The 16,828-nt window shown below is 53.0% G+C and overlaps 1 protein-coding gene and 1 long non-coding RNA gene across 2 annotated transcripts; both read right to left on the reverse strand.

The window, feature by feature from the left end:
• Positions 1-1,306: 1,306 nt before the first annotated feature.
• LOC137456682 (olfactory receptor 14A16-like) lies at positions 1,307-2,239 on the reverse strand. Its single transcript, XM_068168241.1, has one exon. It carries the CDS (start codon positions 2,237-2,239, stop codon positions 1,307-1,309), a length of 933 nt encoding a protein of 310 aa, XP_068024342.1.
• A 4,555-nt stretch (positions 2,240-6,794) lies between these two features.
• LOC137456657 (uncharacterized) lies at positions 6,795-9,330 on the reverse strand. The gene is made up of 6 exons (XR_010991071.1): positions 9,316-9,330; positions 9,077-9,231; positions 8,050-8,088; positions 7,886-7,924; positions 7,416-7,490; positions 6,795-6,938 (listed from the first exon to the last, which is right to left on the reverse strand). It is a non-coding gene; the product is annotated as an uncharacterized lncRNA (long non-coding RNA).
• Between the last annotated feature and the right edge of the window lie 7,498 nt (positions 9,331-16,828).

Below are 16,828 nucleotides of genomic sequence, written 5' to 3' on the forward strand. Positions count from 1 at the left end.
CACACAAATAAAATTGCCAGACCTAGTTCAGTTTGGGATGGAAGCAAGTGAAGCTCTAGTTACAAGCAAACTAAAATCTAGAGCTGTGAAATGCAATGAATAGGTACAAAATACACAACAGATGCACAATATTTAATAGATACAGTTTATAAACAGCACAGAAACTTCTCAGAACCCCCTGGATGGATCCAGGGCACAGTTCACCTCCTCCCCTACTCCCTTCCTCCTTCCTGCTCCTTCTCACAGGAGTCAAAACAGAGATCCCCTGGCAAGGCCATGAGAGAGAGTGTGGTGGGTTGAAAATTCCCCCCAACACGAAATTGCCAGAGCAGCTCAGCTGGGAGCAAATGAAGCTGGAGTTGCAAGCAAAACCACAATCTACAATGAAATGCAACAAATATGTACAAAATATACAATATTTACAATATTTACAGGTATTTACAGTTTAGAAACACCACAAGAAGCCCCCTAGACACAAACCAGGGCAGGTAATAGCTTCCCCTTCCCTGCCCCCCTCCCTAAGCCCCTCGACACAAAGGGATGAGAGAAAGAGCAGCAATTTATTTACATTCTACCACTTTCTGTTCAAGATCTGTGGAAAATTTTCTAGGCACAGCCTGAAGCTCCCACAGGGAGAGAGGTTGCAAGCAGAAGTGAGAGAAGGAGAAAAGAGAAAGAACTGTTGATGCCTCTGCTCTGTGTGCCCATTAGCAGTCAAATTAATTCTACAGACCTCGTCATTCTTTTCCTTTCACAGCCAATGGTCATTTATTTTACTTTCAGTTCTTGCAGTCAGGGACTAGGCTGCAGTTCCCCCTTCAAGCTGTACCACTGCTCCAGGGTGATTGACCTGTGGCAGCTTTCCCAGGCTCAGATCCAGCAAACAGCTTTGGACCTGCTCCTGCTCTGCTGCTCCTTCACATCTCTCTCAGGAGGCCTCTCTCTGCAGAACAGTTCTGCCTGCCCCACCCCTGCACACTCACATGGTTTAGCTGGTCACTGCTGCCTTCATCTATGAGACACTCTCTTGGGCACTTGGGAAACTGTCCCTGAAGTTCCAGCAAAGTCTTGGAAGAAGGATTTGGGGCAGGAAACTGTTACTGAAAGGGCTTTGATTTTGTTTAAACAAACAAGGAGCACAGCTCTTCTTTCACAAACCCTTGGAGAGAAAAGAAAAGAGAGAGGAGATGACAGCATCCTCACAAGTCAAAATCCCTCACCAGAAGCAAAAGGTATAGAAGCCAGGCTGGGCCTGCCCTGAGAGGCATTAGAAGGAGAAAGGCATCTGCAGGAGAAGACAAAGAATTTATTGCTTCTGAAAACATCCAGGGATCAGTTTGCTGAAGGCAGCTTTCATCTCCTGGTTCCTCAGGCTGTAAATGAGAGGGTTCACTGCTGGAGGCACCACTGAGTACAGAACTGCCATCACCAGATCCAGGGATGTGGAGGACATGGAAAGGGGCTTCAGGTAGGCAAAGAAGCCAGTGGTGATAAATAGGGAGACCACAGCCAGGTGAGGCAGGCAGGTGGCAAAGGCTTTGTGGCGTCCCTGCTGAGAGGGGATCCTCAGCACTGCCCTGAAGATCTGCACATAGGACACCACAATGAACACAAAGCAAACAAAGAATAAAGAGGCACTGAGCACGATTAGCACAAGTTCCCTGAGGTAGGAGGTGGAGCAGGAGAGCTTGAGGATCTGGGGGATCTCACAGAAGAACTGCTCCACAGCATTGCCCTGGCAGAGGGGCAGGGAAAAGGTATTGGTGGTGTGCAGCAGAGCAGTGAGAAAGCCACAGGCCCAGGCAGCTGCTGCCAGGAGGACACAAACTCTGCTGCCCAGGAGGGTCTCATAGTGCAGGGGTCTGCAGATGGCAGCGTAGCGATCGTAGGCCATGATGGTGAGGAGATAAAGCTCTCCTGAAACGGAAAAGACAATAAAAAAGACCTGAGCAGCACATCCTGCATAGGAGATGTCCCTGGTGTCCCAGAGGGAATTGGCCATGGATTTGGGGACAGTGGTGGAGATGTAGCCCAGGTCAATGAGGGTGAGGTTGAGGAGGAAGAAGTACATGGGGGTGTGGAGGTGGTGGTCGCAGGCTATGGTGGTGATGATGAGACTGTTACCCAGCAGGGCAGCCAGGTAGGTGGCCAGGAAGAGCCAGAAGTGCAGGAGCTGCAGGTGCCCTGAGCCTATGAATGCCAGCAGGAGGAAGTGGGTGATGGAGCTGCTGTTGGACATGGTCTGTCTCTGAGCATGGAGGACTGTTGAAAGCAAAGACATCAGACAGGTTAGGACACCACAGACTCACCACGTCCAGGGCTGGGAAGCTTTCTCCTCTTTGAGCTCTCAGCTCCCAACCTGTCCTGGCTACCTTGAAGCTCTCTCTGCCTTCCTCACCTCCTTGAGATGCCCTGGCAGTGCCCTCAGTCCTGCTGCCCTGTGCAGAGGAGCAGCTCCTGGGCAGAGCTGTCTCTCTGCAGTGCTGCCTGCTTGAACAGCAGCTCCCTCCAGCCCAGGAGCCTGGCCCAGCTCAGCAGCAGAGGACCAGCCCCAGGCATTTAATGACTCCTCTGGTGGCCTTGGTGTCGAGTCCATGAGTCTCAGAGACTGAGAGCAAGCTGAAGAAACCTCTCAGGAAGCCAAATGCCAACTGCCAACTTTGCTGGAGCCCTAATGGGTCCCACTGAGGACCATCACTGACAAAGCCTCCCCAGGGGCTTGTTAGAGCAGAAAAGCAGAAGCAAGAGCAACAACCTGGAGCTCAAGACGGTGCCAGGGTTGCTCTGATGCTGAGCAAACCTGGATGGGCTTGATCAAGCCAAAGGGCCAAGTCCTGGCCCCCTGCCCCTTGGAAGGGAGATCCTGTCCCTCAGACATGGCTCAGGGCTCTTCCTGGGGCAGTGGGATGTGAGGATGTGCAATGGCTGGAGCAGGTCTATGGTGTGACAGTGCTGGGTGGGGCAGGGAGGCAATGAGGTCTTTGTGAATGAAGTTCAGCTACCTTCTGGTTGCAGAGACAATGGCCACAGCCATGGTGATGAAGAGGTCATCTCTGATGAGGGCTTTCAGCCTTGCCAATGCCCTCAGTGGTCCCCACCACAAACTGCCCTATGGTGTCCCATAGCTGCACCTCTGCCTTTGAAGACACCCAGTCCTCTCTCCAAGTTCACCTCAATCTCTCATCCCCCTCACTGACATCTCTCCATCCTCCCTGCCTGTTCCATGGAAGAGAAAGCCAAGGGCTGGCTCAGCCTCCCTCTGAGTGCCCTCTTGTCCCAGAGGTTATCAATTTATGCTGCACCTTGTTCTCACCAACAGGGAAGGGCTGGTAACCAATGTGAGGCTCAGAGACATCCTTGGCTGCAGTGACCATGAAGCAGTGAATTTAATATCCTCAGGGCAATCAGGAGGAAGTAGAATATAGAATATAGAATATAGAATATAGAATATAGAATATAGAATATAGAATATAGAATATAGAATAAACCAGGTTGGAAGAGACCTCCAAGATCATCGTGTCCCCCTTCAACCAATCCAACACCACCCAATCAACTAACCCATGGCACCAAGCACCCCATCAAGTCTCCTCCTGAACACCTCCAATGACAGCAACTCCACCACCTCCCTAGGCAGCCCATTCCAATGGGCAATCACTCTCTCTATATAGAACTTCTTCCTAACATCCAACCTAAACCTCCCCTGGCGCAGCCTGAGACTGTGTCCCCTTGTTCTGGTACTGGCTGCCTGGCAGAAGAGACCAACATCTGCCTGTCTACAACCTCCCTTCAGGTAGCTGGAGAGAGTAGTAAGGTCACCCCTGAGTCTCCTCTTCTCCAGGCTAAGCAACCCCAGCTCCCTCAGTCTCTCCTCATAGGTCTTGTGTTCCAAACCCCTCACCAACTTTGTTGCCCTTCTCTGGACACCTTCCAGCAAGTCAACCTCCTTCCTAAACTGAGGGGCCCAGAACTGGACACAGTACTCGAGGTGTGGCCTACCCAGTGCAGTGTACAGGGGCAGAATGACCTCCCTGCTCCTGCTGGCCACACTCTTCCTGATGCAGGCCAGGATGCCATTGGCCCTCTTGGCTGCCTGGGCACACTGCAGGCTCATGTTCAGCCTACCATCGACCAGTACCCCCAGGTCCCTCTCTGCCTGGCTGCTCTCCAGCCACTCTGACCCCAGCCTGTAGCTCTGCATGGGGTTGGTGTGGCCAATGTGCAGAACCTGGCACTTGGATGTGTTCAATCTCATGCCCTTGGACTCTGCCCATCTCTCCAGCCTGTCGAGGTCCCTCTGCAGAGCCTCTCCACCCTCCAGCAGATCAACTCCTGCCCCCAGCTTGGTGTCACCTGCAAATTTACTGATGATGGACTCTATACCCTCATCCAGATCATCAATAAAGATGTTAAAGAGCACAGGGCCCAGCACTGATCCTTGGGGCACACCACTAGTGACTGGCTGCCAGCTGGCTGTGGCACCATTCACCACCACTCTCTGGGCTCGCCCCTCCAGCCAGTTCCTAACCCAATGCAGTGTGCTCCTATCCAAGCCATGGGCTGACAGCTTGGCCAGGAGTTTGCTATGGGGGACAGTGTCAAAGGCCTTGCTGAGGTCCAGATAGACTAAATCCACAGGCCTCCCCACATCCACCAGGTGGGTCACCTGATCATAGAAGGAGATCAGGTTGGTCAGGCAGGACCTGCCCTTCCTAAATCCATCCTGGCTGGGCCTGATCCCTTGGCCATCCTGTAAGTGCTGTGTGATTGCACTCAGGATGGCCTGTTCCATGATCTTGCCTGGCACTGAGGTCAGGCTGACAGGCCTGGCTTATCCATCCGGCCCTGCTTGTGGATGGGCACCATGTTGGCCAGCTTCCAGTCCTCTGGGACCTATTGTGTCAGTTGTGTCAGAATGAGCTCATTGACCCAGCTGTGGTTTTTTGCTGGCTTACAGCAGCTATTTGGGGCATGAACAAGGGCCCTCAGATGCTCTCATGAACCTCTTCAATTATCATATTGGAGTCTGTGACCAATCTGCTGTGACACTGCTCTCTATCCCAGGATCACAGGGTCACAGGAATGACTTCTGTAGACCTTAGCATTATTTTGCTTTCGTGTCCAGTGGGTACTAAAAAGTTGTTTTACTTTCACTCCTTGCAGTCAGGGACTAGGCTGAAGTTCCCCCTTCAGACTGTAATAGGAACTCATGGATTGTGACAGAAGGCAGAACAGAGTCCCCCTCGGGTGTTGGCCACTGAGGAAGAGGCGTCATGCTGGTGGTGCCTCAGCTTTACACTGAGCGTGATGTGGATGGAGTGGAATCCCTTGTTGATCAGTTCAGGGTCACCTCTCCTGTCCATTCCTCCCTGCAAGTGCAGCCTTTTACTCTGCATCCCCAAGGTGGAACACAAGATGGAGCAGTGACCTTGGCCTGCACACCAATCCTTGGCAGGCACTCTGAACATCAGCATTCTCACTGCCAGAGGCAGCCACCGTGCAAACCTGCTCTGAACATCAGAAAGTGCTGGCACTGAGCAGAGACTGAGCTGAGCAGTCAGATCCCTGAACAGAGTTGGTTCTATTCCAGCTCAAGCCAGGACACCTCTCCATGTTTTGTCCTCAAGAATCCCAAAGAATCCCAGAATCATACAATGCTTTGGGTTGGAAGAGACCTTTAAAGATCACAGAGACCAACCTGCTTGCAATGATCAGGAACATCTGCAACTAGAGCAGGCTGCTCAAAGCCCCCCTCCAATCTCCTCTGGAATGGTTCCAGGATTGGGCATCTCCCACCTCCCTGGGCAACCTGGGCGAGGCTCTCACCTCCCTCAGTGTCAAATATTTCTTCCTTCTCTCCAGTCTGAATCTCCCTCAGGTCAAACCATCAGCCCCTGCCTTGTCACACCAGGCCCTGCTCAGAATCCCTCCACAGCTTTCTGATCAGCCCTTTAAGTACTGTTAGGCCCTAGTTGTGGTTTCCTGTTGGTTCCCTGCAGTCCAGGGATAAGCCACAGGAAGCTGCTGCCCACCATTCCTCTTGCATTTGGCTGCCCTGGGGATGCTAAGGTCTCCCTCTGCATCCAGGGAAATATTGCCCTGAAGTCACCCCCACTGAAGAGAGGAAATGATGCAATCATGGAACCACTGAGGCTGGAAAAGACCCTTGAGATCACCACATGCCATGGGGTGAGGGAAACATTGCTGCTGTGACAGTGGCTGGTAACTCAGTGCATGCCTGGAGAGACCAAAGCACAGCCCAGAGAATGGACACAAAGTCCCCAAGGCTGGGCCACACAGGGCAGGGGACAGAGGAGCATCCAACCAGTGTCTTGTGCCCATGGCCTGCCCTCCTGGTCTGCGTTGGGGTACGCCAGAGAAGAGTGTGGGCTGAGGGCCAGGAAGGCCTCTGGGCTCTGCATGGGGCTCTGAAATCTCCTGTGAGCCCAGGGGTGCTGAGCCCATGGGACAGGGAACCACCACCCCTGCCAGAGTGGGGCAGAGGAACCAGGGGGCCCAGCTGCTTCTCCATGCTCCTCACCTGCCCTCACCCCAAAACACCAGAGCGTTTCACCCCTCCCAAACACCACCTGCCCAAGGCCTGGCATTGTGACTGCCTGCATCTCCCAGCCTCATGGCAGGGTGCTCCAGGGGAACCCTCTCTGGACAAAGGCTCCCAGGTATCCAGGCTGCCAGACCTGCCCTCTGCCAGTCTGCTCCTCACTGTGGTGCTGCCAGAGGATGCAGGTGTTGTGGCAATGGCAGAGGAGGGGCAACATGGTCCTGGACACACAGAGTGCAGCTTTGCTGAGGGGGTTTATTGATCATGAGAGGGACATGGCCCAGGGCTCCCAGGGGATCAGGTGGGGACATCCAGGGATGATCATCTCCTCTTTCCTCTGAAGGGGGCCAGGACAGAGGTGTCACCAGCAGTTCCAGCCCTGAAAGAGAGAGACTCCCAGGGTCAGCTAGGACATAAGAGGAACCTTGTCCCCACCATGTCTCTTTGCAGAGACTTGGGGAAAGAGAAGGGAATTGGAGCTCTCAATATACCCTGGACAGGATTTGGCTCTCCTGAGATCCAGATGTCACCAGAGCCCCTTGCCCAGTGTGTGGTTACCCTGGGATGTCCCTAAATCTCCCAGAGCCCTGCCCAGCTCTTACTGTGCCTGTGGGGGTCTGTGTGGCACCAAAGCCTCTGCCTGGCCTGCACAGCGACCCTCTGGGTCTGTAGAGCCCTACTGAGTTGAAGCAAAGGCACAGAGCCAGCTCTGTGCTGTGTCCCCTGGGGCACGGATCAGCAACAGTGACCTCTGTTTCCTTTTCTGACACCTAAGGTCTGCCCACCCCAGAGGGCTCAGGGATGCCCCAGGGCCCAGGATTCTTTGTGGGGTTAGGAATGCCCTGGTGCTGCTCACCTAGACAGCAGCTTCAGCAGCTACAGCCAGGCGCTTCTGGCGCACCCGCTCCAGCAGGACATCAGCCGCAGGCAGCTGGGGAGAAAGGGAGGTTAGGGACAAGTCTGGGTGCACTGGGGTGTGCTGGGAGGATGGGGGGAAGCAATGGAGTCCTTGGGGAAGTTGCTTCTGGAGCAGATGAGCTTGGATGGTGGTGCCCAGAAGGCAGTGAGGGTCCTGGGAAGGGGCCCACCTGGCTGTGTGGTTGTGTACTGGGGCATCCGGGGGTGTACTGGGTTGTACTGGGGTGGATGGGGATGCAAAGGGGGCTCTGGGGGAGATGTCTTCCCTTGGAAAGCACTGGGGTGCTGGGGTATTCTCTGGAGTTGCAGTGGGATGCACTGGGGTGTGCTGGAGCACCCTGGGATGCTCTGCAGTGTTGTGGCCATGGGAAGGGAGGGGGTGGGGCCAGCAGAACTCGTGGTACCCACCTCGACACTCTCCAATGGCTCAGGTTTGGCTACATTCACCTGCAGAGAGACCAGGAGACCTCACTGGTCACTGGGATACCTCCAGTCCCAGCAAGAGATGGGAGGGCCAAAATGCCCTCCCGTTCCCCAGACTGGATGCCCTCCAAGTCCACCTCACTACTTACATCCAGTTGAGAATTTTCCTCAATGCTTTCCAGCAGTGCCTAGGGAGGAAGAGCAAAGAGGTGACCTGGAAGGAACCTCAGTGGGGCCCTGAGTGGGGCACAAGTGTCCTCAGTCCCAGCAGGCCAAAGGCTTCCCTCTGGTCTGAAGGGGAAAATGCCTTCTGCTCCCCTCAGCCTGATTCCTCCAAGTTCCCCTGGGATGCCTCTCCATGCAGGGTCCAGGGCTGGGGATGGAGACAAGAAGAGTGTAGGGAATTCAGGTCTCCAAAGAGGATGAGGTTAAGGAAAAGGCTTCCAACAACAGAGCACTGGGGTGAATTAATGGACCCCAATGGACTGGGCTGGAGTGTTGAAGGGGCAGGACAGTGTGGGGTGCAATTGATAGGTAAAGAATTCAAGATGAGGGGGCATGGGGACATCAAGAGAGCTGGTTGGTGGGGGCAGAAGAAAGAGGCCAAAACCAAGGGGACTGGGAGAGTGTTTGGGAATGGCTATGGCAGGAAGAGGATTTGGGGCGACCACTGCAATGGAGAGGATGAAAGGCAAAGGGCTGAGGGACAAGATGGAAAGAAAGGCATTGGGAGAGATCAAAGGGAGGGCATCTGGGGACATTAGATAGGACATGGAGGAGATCTCAGGCAGAAGATGTTTGAGGGGAGCAAAAGTATGGGCTGGGGAGTTGCAGAAGGGAGGGGTGTGGGGTCACCAAGAGAAGAAACTGGTGGGAGCCTTCCCAGCTTTGGTGTTGGACCTTCCCAGGGAGGGAACAGCTCCAGGCATTCACTGAGGAACTCAGGCCTTGGGCACAAGAAGCTGCTTAGTGGGGGAAGTGGAGGGAAGAGATGGAGCTGTGGGAGGGAGAGAGCTGCATTGCCAGGAGAGGCAGGGGAGCCTGGAGGAGCCTCTTGCTTGGGCAAGGGAGAGGCCAAATCAAGGGGTTTCATCCTCACCACTCCAATTTCATTCCACATGTCCTGTAGCCATGACCCATCCCCATGAGCCCCTCCCTGTGGCACTGGAGTCCTACCTTGGCATCTGCTGGGGTGCACAGCAGGATGGTGAAGAGCAGAGCCACGCCGACCACTGCCACCTTCATTTTCCTCTGTGGTGTGGTAAGTCCTGGGTGAAGCTGGGGAAGGTGAGGGGCAGATTTATCCCTCCCAGGACTCCTCCTTCTTCCTCCTAAGAGCCCCCAGGGCAAAGGCAGGCTTGGCAGTGGCACCAGCCCTGGCAACAAGCCCAGCCCTGGCACGCAGTCACCCTCACCTCTGGCACGGATCCATCCACCTTCCTTGGCATCTCTCCAGCTTCCTGCATGGGGCAGCTGCAAATCAAACAGCCCAGACCTCCAGGGGCACTGGGGGGTGGGGTGGATAGAGTACTGCTGACAGCAGTGACCACTCACTGCTTCAACATGAAGACTCCAAAAGCCAGACCCTCCCCATCTCCCAGTGCCTCTCCTTTCCCTGCACTGCCACCTTCCAGTCTCCCTCACCTCCCAGCCCAGTCTTTCAACCCAGTAATGCTCCAGAGGTGACACCAAACTCAAACCTAGGGTCACTAAGAGCCATCCCTGACACCTCTCCAGCCCCCTGGGGAAATTTGGGGCTGAGACTGACGACTCTTCTTGGGAACACTGGGAGATGGGAGGACAACTGGTGGCCTGGGCAGTAGGGACAGCAGAGTGGCTGAGTGTCTTGGTTTGAGGAGCGAGACAGCTGCTCTTCAGCCCTTCCCAGGGGAGTAAAGGACAATGCTCCCTGCTGGCTATGAAAGAAAGAAGTGGCAGTGGAAGTATCAATCACAACTGCATACAGCAGCACAAAATCCATCATCCACCTCAGCCATGGTTCTCCAAGAACCTCAGAACCTCCTTAAGCCAAAGCTTCACACCACCTTCCTCCAAACCAGGCCAAACACCCAGGCCTCACATGCACCCTCCTCCCCACCCCCAAGAGAAATTCTGCTTGCCAGCTCCAGGCCAAGCCAGGCCACTCCAGGCCCCAAGTGGCAGCCTGGCCAAGGCTGAACAAGCCTGAGTCCCCTGCACAAACCCAAGATAAAGCTCCACCTGTCCTCCTGGGAGCAGAGAGGTACAAAAAATGGAAGAACAAAGAGAAATGGCAGTGGTTATAGAAATGCAGGGCTTATGGGCATGGAATAACAGGAGATTACACTTTTTGGTACCCCCTCTGGGACCTATCTAGGAGGCCTGTAAGGTATGGTTTAAGATACCTCAGTGCTTAAAGCCTCGACACTGAGATCTTCAGTGACTGGAAGCACTGCTGGGGAGCACTGGGGGGTGCTGACCACTGGGAGATGAGAGCTCATTTGGGGGAAGTGCTGGGGTGGTTGCAGTGCTCAGCTCCAGCCCACCCCATTGCCCTTGCACTCCAGGACCCAAAGTGGTCATGTCTTCTTCCCCAGAGCAGAGACCAGAGGGGAATATCCTCTGCCCTGGCCCTCACCCTGACAATGCCTGGGGCCACTGAGCCCTCCCAGACAACCTGGGTCCCACTCTGCAGAGCTGCCCTGGGATGGTAGGTCCCAGTGACCCTGGCCCCAACAAGACTCTGGCTCCAGCCCTGTCCCTGACTGGAACTTGGCCACAGCTCACCCAAGGCCCTTGAGTGTCCTTTCAATGCCCTTTTCCTTGGCCCTGGCCAGCACTGTCCCTGGGCAGGGTGTGACCATCCACAGGGTCACAATGAAGAGGGCTCTTGTGCCCAGGCAGCCACTTGGAGCTAATGGTGGGGCCAGAGCTGCCCTGGCAAGAGGAAGGATGTTTGTTCCTGCAGCACCTCTGCTCAGTTGTGAGTGCCCAGGGCCTGTGGCACAAAGAGCCCCTTCAGCACTGACCTCCTGGGGTATTTTGAAGGGCCATTGGTCTCTCTTTACAGGACACTAACTCTAAACAAGAGCTCTGCTGTGGGGCAGTTGTGCAAAGGCCTAAGGCAATAGACTTGAGAGTTTGCTTTGGAAGCTGCCCAAGAGCAGGCAGTCACCTGGCACATGGTCACTGTGACAGCTCCTGCTCTGGGAGCTCTTTGTCAGAGCTGAGTGGCTCAGGGATGAATTCTTGAGCCTATCAACACTGGGCTGTGAGCTGATTGGTGTTCTGGAGTTCCCTCCAGGACTGCAAGAGAATCTCACCTCCTCCCCACAAGCCTGTATCCCAGCCCTTGTGCCAGCATTTCCAAGAGGATGCCTTCCTCTCTCACACTGAGCTGTGTCTCTGCAGTTAAGGCTCAGGCTTTTTCTGCTCAAGGGAAAGGGCACTGCTGGCACACACCACATGCCACCCTGTGTGACCAGGGGGGACATGAGGAGGTGGCATGGTGAACCTACCTGGGGACTGGAACCTTGGGGATAGGAAGTGCAAGAACAACCAACAGCCAAAGGCCATGGACCCAGGAAAAGTGCTGCTGAAGGGTCTGTTGGGTGGAGCAGAAGGGCTGCTCCTACTTTCCACCTGGAGGAAGGGAATTCTGCTCTGCAGCTACAAAACCCAAACCCTGCCTATGCTGACCAGAAGTAAAGGGTCCTGTCTCCAGCTGGGCAGAGGAAAGACGTCAAAGGTCAACGAGTCCAACCTGTCACCACAGAACTAGACCATGGCACCAAGTGCCATATCCAGTCCCCTCTTGAAAACCTCCAGAGACAGTGATTCCACCACCTCCCTGGGCAGCACATTCCAATGATGAATAACTCTCTCAGTGAAGAACTTTCTCCTCATCTCCAGCCTAAACTTCCCCTGGCGCAGCTTGAGACTGTGTCCTCTTGTTCTGGTGCTGGTTTCTTGGGAGAAGAGACCAACCCAGCTCTTTGGAGGGAGTCCTTATCTCCTGCTAACATGAAGGACAGACCTGCAGACGCCTGACTAATTTTCTCCTGTGCAATTATGGCCTGCTTAGGCCTGGGAGTCAATGAGTGGGAGAGAAAAGGAGCAGCTGGGGTTTGTGGTTCAGTCTGCTTGGGGGATGGGGTTTGTGCATTTTCATGCATTCTGTATTTTTCCTGTCTATTTCTGAATACAATTTCTGTACTTATCTCCAGTTCCACAAGAGTGTCTTTGGTTTACTTCCATTGGGAGTAAAATTATCTCTGTCCACTCTTTAAACTAAGACAACATTCTAATTAGATTTCCATCATCATCATCATCATCATCATCATCATTATTATTACATCTCCCTTTCATTTTCTGTCCTATTAAACTGTCTTTATTTCAGCACACAAATTTGACTTTTTCCCCTCTGCTGGGCTCTGGCACATGGAGGATGATGTTAGACCACTGTGCACCCTGTAAAGAGCTGGCTGCATCCAAAAGGGATTGTCTGAGGCAAGCACTAGCAGGTGGCCATTACTTGATAGCTCAGAAATAACAGCAGGATCAAGACAGCTTCTCCTGCGTTCATTGCTCCCAGCGTCCCTCAGATGGGAAGTGTGAGACAGGATTTGTGTCTTAATGTCTGTGTGCAATGTGTTCAGGCATGATCAAGTCTTCTCTGTCAGGAGTGAAATGTAAAGATCAGAACTATTAAGATCTAAGTTCTTCTTTACAATGTCTGTTATCTTTGACCATGTATTATGCCAGCTCTGTTAGAACATTGTAACTAGTTCAGCTTAAGCTTTGTGCCTTGTATGGGTTACATCAGTCTGTTAGACATGCTGCGCTACAGAACTCCTGCTTTTGCTATATAGCTTAGGTTTAATTTGCTAGCTTCTGTGTATGCAAGTAGTATCTTGTATAGGATGAGAACAACTCCTATGACCAAATGCCAGTGACGAGCAGTGTGAGCGATCAGGCAGTGTAGGCCTAGAGCCTGACATGGTGGTAGGCCATGCTCAGCATAAGTGCAGAAGTGGCTAGCAGTGTAGCAAAACAGTGCTGTGCCTGCAGCATGTAACTAAAGCAGGACACTGGTAGCTATAAACACAGAAAGTTATGTGGGAATAACAGGACACACACCTGCATCAACAACCTCACATGTCATTAGGAGTTGGACCAATAATCTATAACAGTGCGATGTGTGGTCACTCATAGGGAACCAATGAAGCTATGCCAACGAGGCTCTCCGAGTTTATATAAGTTGTAGGAGTTCCCTTGATATGCACTTCTTCTTCTTTGCTTTATTTTACCTTCTTTACTGTGCTATACTCACTATGCTTGCTCTGTAGTCCTACAATACTGGAACAATGGCTCAAGGGTATGGGTGGAAGACTTTGATGGAATGTGTTGTTTGAACCTGTCAGATCATGGAGTGTCAATGCATGCTGAGATTAAGTGGCTAAGGAATCACACGCGTGCTGTTGCAATTGTAAAAAGTCCCTTGGATGATTGGTTAAGATCAATATTTGGGAATGTGTCACAGTGGGTTATACAATTGATAAAAGAAGCTTTAAGGTTTTTAAGTATTATTGTACTAATTTTGATTGTTGTTAAACTTGCCTATAATTGTATCATGCAAAGTGTTCAAAGGATAACCTCCAAGGCCTTACTTGCACAAAAGAAAAATGGGGGAATTGTTGGGGATTGGCTTAGGGAGAAGGGACAATGGTCCCAGGAACATCTGTGCAATTCAGGCCTTGAAGGACTTTCTGTTGAAAATATAGCAATGGAGTAGGAGTTGTGGAAAAGTGCCTGGTATGCTAAGGTCAAGCTTCCCCTGAGAAGAGACAAACAAGATAAGGAGGAGGCAAGATCTGGGAAAAAGAGCAATTAGACTTAGTAGAAAAAACCACAGAGTAGTGAAATAATGATGTAATCTTTTAGAGTTAAACCAATAGTATGTGTTAAATTAGAATAGAATTAACTATGCATAAGATAAGACTATAAATAATAAAGCATGGAACAATAAAGTTGGATGATTTCTATTACTCATATTGAGTGCTGCCGTCCCTGTCTCCATTCTCGTCAATCCATGAGTGTGACATCTGTGCTGCCTTCAAGCAGGCCAAGCACACAAAGCTTCTGTGGTATGGAGAGAGATGGTCGAAATATAAGTACGGAGAGGCCTGGCAGATCGACCACATCACCCTTCCTCGGTCTCACAGTAGCAAGCAGTACCTACTGACCATGGTGGAGGCAAGTACAGGGTGGCTGGAGACCTACCCAGTACCTCATGCCACTGCTCGCAACACCATCCTGTACCTAGAGAGACATGTCCTGTGGAGACACAGCACCCCTGGGAGGATTGAATCAGACAATGGAACCCACTTCAAGAACCATCTCCTAAGGGACTGGGCAAAGGAACATGGCATTGAGTGGATTTACCACATCCCATACCTTGCACCAGCTGCAGGGAAGGTTGAGCGCTCCACTGGCTTGCTAAAAACCGCCCTAAAAGCCATGGGGAGTGGAGCCTTTAGGAACTGGGAGAGACACCTAGCTCAAGCCAGTTGGTTAGTGACCAGCAGAGGATCTGTGAAATGAGCTTGTCTTGCCCAGTCCCACCTGCTGCAAACAGTGGATGGAGATGGAGTTCCTGTGACTGCTGAGAAGAACCTGCTGGGGAAGCCAGTGTGGGTTTTCCCTGCTGCTGGTGGGTGCAGACTAACCCGAGGGGTGGTCTTGGCTGAGGGGCCTGGTGACACCTACTGAGTCATGTTAGAAACTGGGGACATTCAGTGTATCCCACAGCAGAATGTGACTCTGGCTGAGAGGGGATGAACTGAGAGGGGGCAGCGCGGATCAATGTATTATAGTCACTGTGTGAATAGTTATAAGTTGTTCAAAGTTTCTCCCTCCTAGCTTAATATCAGCCTAGCATCCAAGACTCAGCATACACACCACACACCAACCCAGAGAACTCCTGGGTCATCTCACCTGCTTCCCTACAGCAACGGACTGTTCCTGATTTTTTCCTTTCCCTTTCAAAAACAGACTGATTCCTGATTCTTCTCCACATCCCTGCCCAGTTCAAGCACCACCTACATTGACCAGCACCAGAGAGAGAGAGACTGCCCTGAGAGAGAGCGAGCCGGGATAACAAGGGACTTGCACCAAGGATTCCAATACCACATGTCAAGATTGGATGAAGGGGCTGTGACAGAAGAGTGGAAGTGGAACAGAGGGGTGGATTGTGGTGGGTTAACACCCATTCTGAAAATAACACAGAGCAGGGTGGAGGGCTTGCATGTGCTTTGCCCTCCCTGCAGGGCATTTTCCCCCTGGGAAACTGAGTCTCTTCCACTCCCCCCTCCCTGCCCAGCTAGGGTATAAAAAGCAGGACATTGCAGTCATTAGGCTCTCTCCTTTTGGCTCCTGCCTCTCCTGGATGAGAGCTACTGCAGCTGCCTTCCTGCTCCTCTGCCACATGGAGCCTGATCTTTTCCCTGCTGCCTCTGCACCTCTTCAGAGACTGGTTTTGTATTCTGTTTTTTTTTCCCCTCCCATCCATCCTTGTTCCTTGCCCTTGTGAACCTTATCTGTTATTGTTTTATATACATAGTGTTGAAAGAAAACTCTTTACCTCCCTACTTCCAGGCCGACTCCAAATCATTGCTTGGTGGATTTGCTTCTTTCTGGTGTTTTTCCTTTTGTTTTCCCTCTCTTCTGGGAGGGAGGAGGGGTGAGCAGGGGAGAGATTCTCAGCCTTGCCCCCATCTGAGCTCTTAACTCCAAGCTAAGGCTTAAACCACCACAGGGGGCTGGGACAGGGACAGCCATCCCTGAAGGGCCATGGGGACAAGACAGCCACGGCTGGGGACAGGGATGTGGGAGGGACAGGGGAGTGGAGTGGTCTGACAGCAGCCATGGCGTGTCCCTGTTGTCAGCGGTGTCCCCATGGCAGGTGGCACATCCCCACCCGTGTCCCATTCCCATGTGTGTGCCCTCGGGGGGGGAAGGGGGGGCTGTGTCCTCTCTTGTGTGCCCATGGAGGTGGCACAGCCCCACACATGTCCCCAGGCTGGCTCCCTCGGTGTCCCCTGCTGCAACAGCTGCCTGAGGAGGTCCCAGAACCTCCAGGAGCTGCAGCACCACTGTGTCCAGCACCGCCAACCACATGGGGAGGGACAGCTGTGAGAGACCCCAGGGGGAAGGACATCTATGGGGGAGCTCCTGCTCCCTTCTGCTGGACATGGCTCCCCTTGACCTCCTGCACCCCTTCTGCTGGACATGGCTTCACACTTCTCCCACCCTCAGACGGGGACACGCTGCACCCAGAGTCCTCCAGAAACAAAGGTGAACTTTCCCAGTGCCCTGCTATGGTTTTCCACAGCAGCTCAAGCAGCTCCCTGGGACTCCTGGCCCTGTGGGTTCCTCACCCTGCTGCCGTGGTTTGGATGAAGAGCAGCTGGAGCCTGTGACCCCCTGGAGCTGCTCCTGCCAGCACCACTCTCTGCAGCAAAGTTCTCTCTGCAGCTCCTGCAGCTTCCTGCACAAGCAGCTGCTCAGAGGAAATGTCCATGATGCCCAAAGACTCTCCTGTTGATGTCACCCATGCTGGAGGTCACTGATCTTGGTTTGCACTTGAGCTTGGATCCATGCCCAGGTGGAGGGCAGGGACAAGTGCAGTCCTTCAGGGATCAGCACTGGGACCAGGCTTGGTTAACATCTTTGTTGTTGCATGGAGAGAGGCACTGAGGCTCCCTCAGCACCAAGCTCTGTGGTGCTGCTGACTGCTGGAGGGAAGGATCCATCCCAAGGGACATTGAGAGGCTGCAGAGCTGGGCCCAGGACAACCTCATGAGGTTCACCAAGGCCAAGGGCAAGGTCCTGCAGTTGGCTCAGGGCAATCCCAGGCACTGCTATAGGCTGGGCAGGGACTGGCTGGAG

Source organism: Melanerpes formicivorus, unplaced genomic scaffold, assembly GCF_026170545.1.
Source record: "Melanerpes formicivorus ecotype bairdi unplaced genomic scaffold, bMelFor1.0.p_v2 SCAF_134, whole genome shotgun sequence".
NCBI classification, from domain to species: Eukaryota; Metazoa; Chordata; class Aves; order Piciformes; family Picidae; genus Melanerpes; species Melanerpes formicivorus.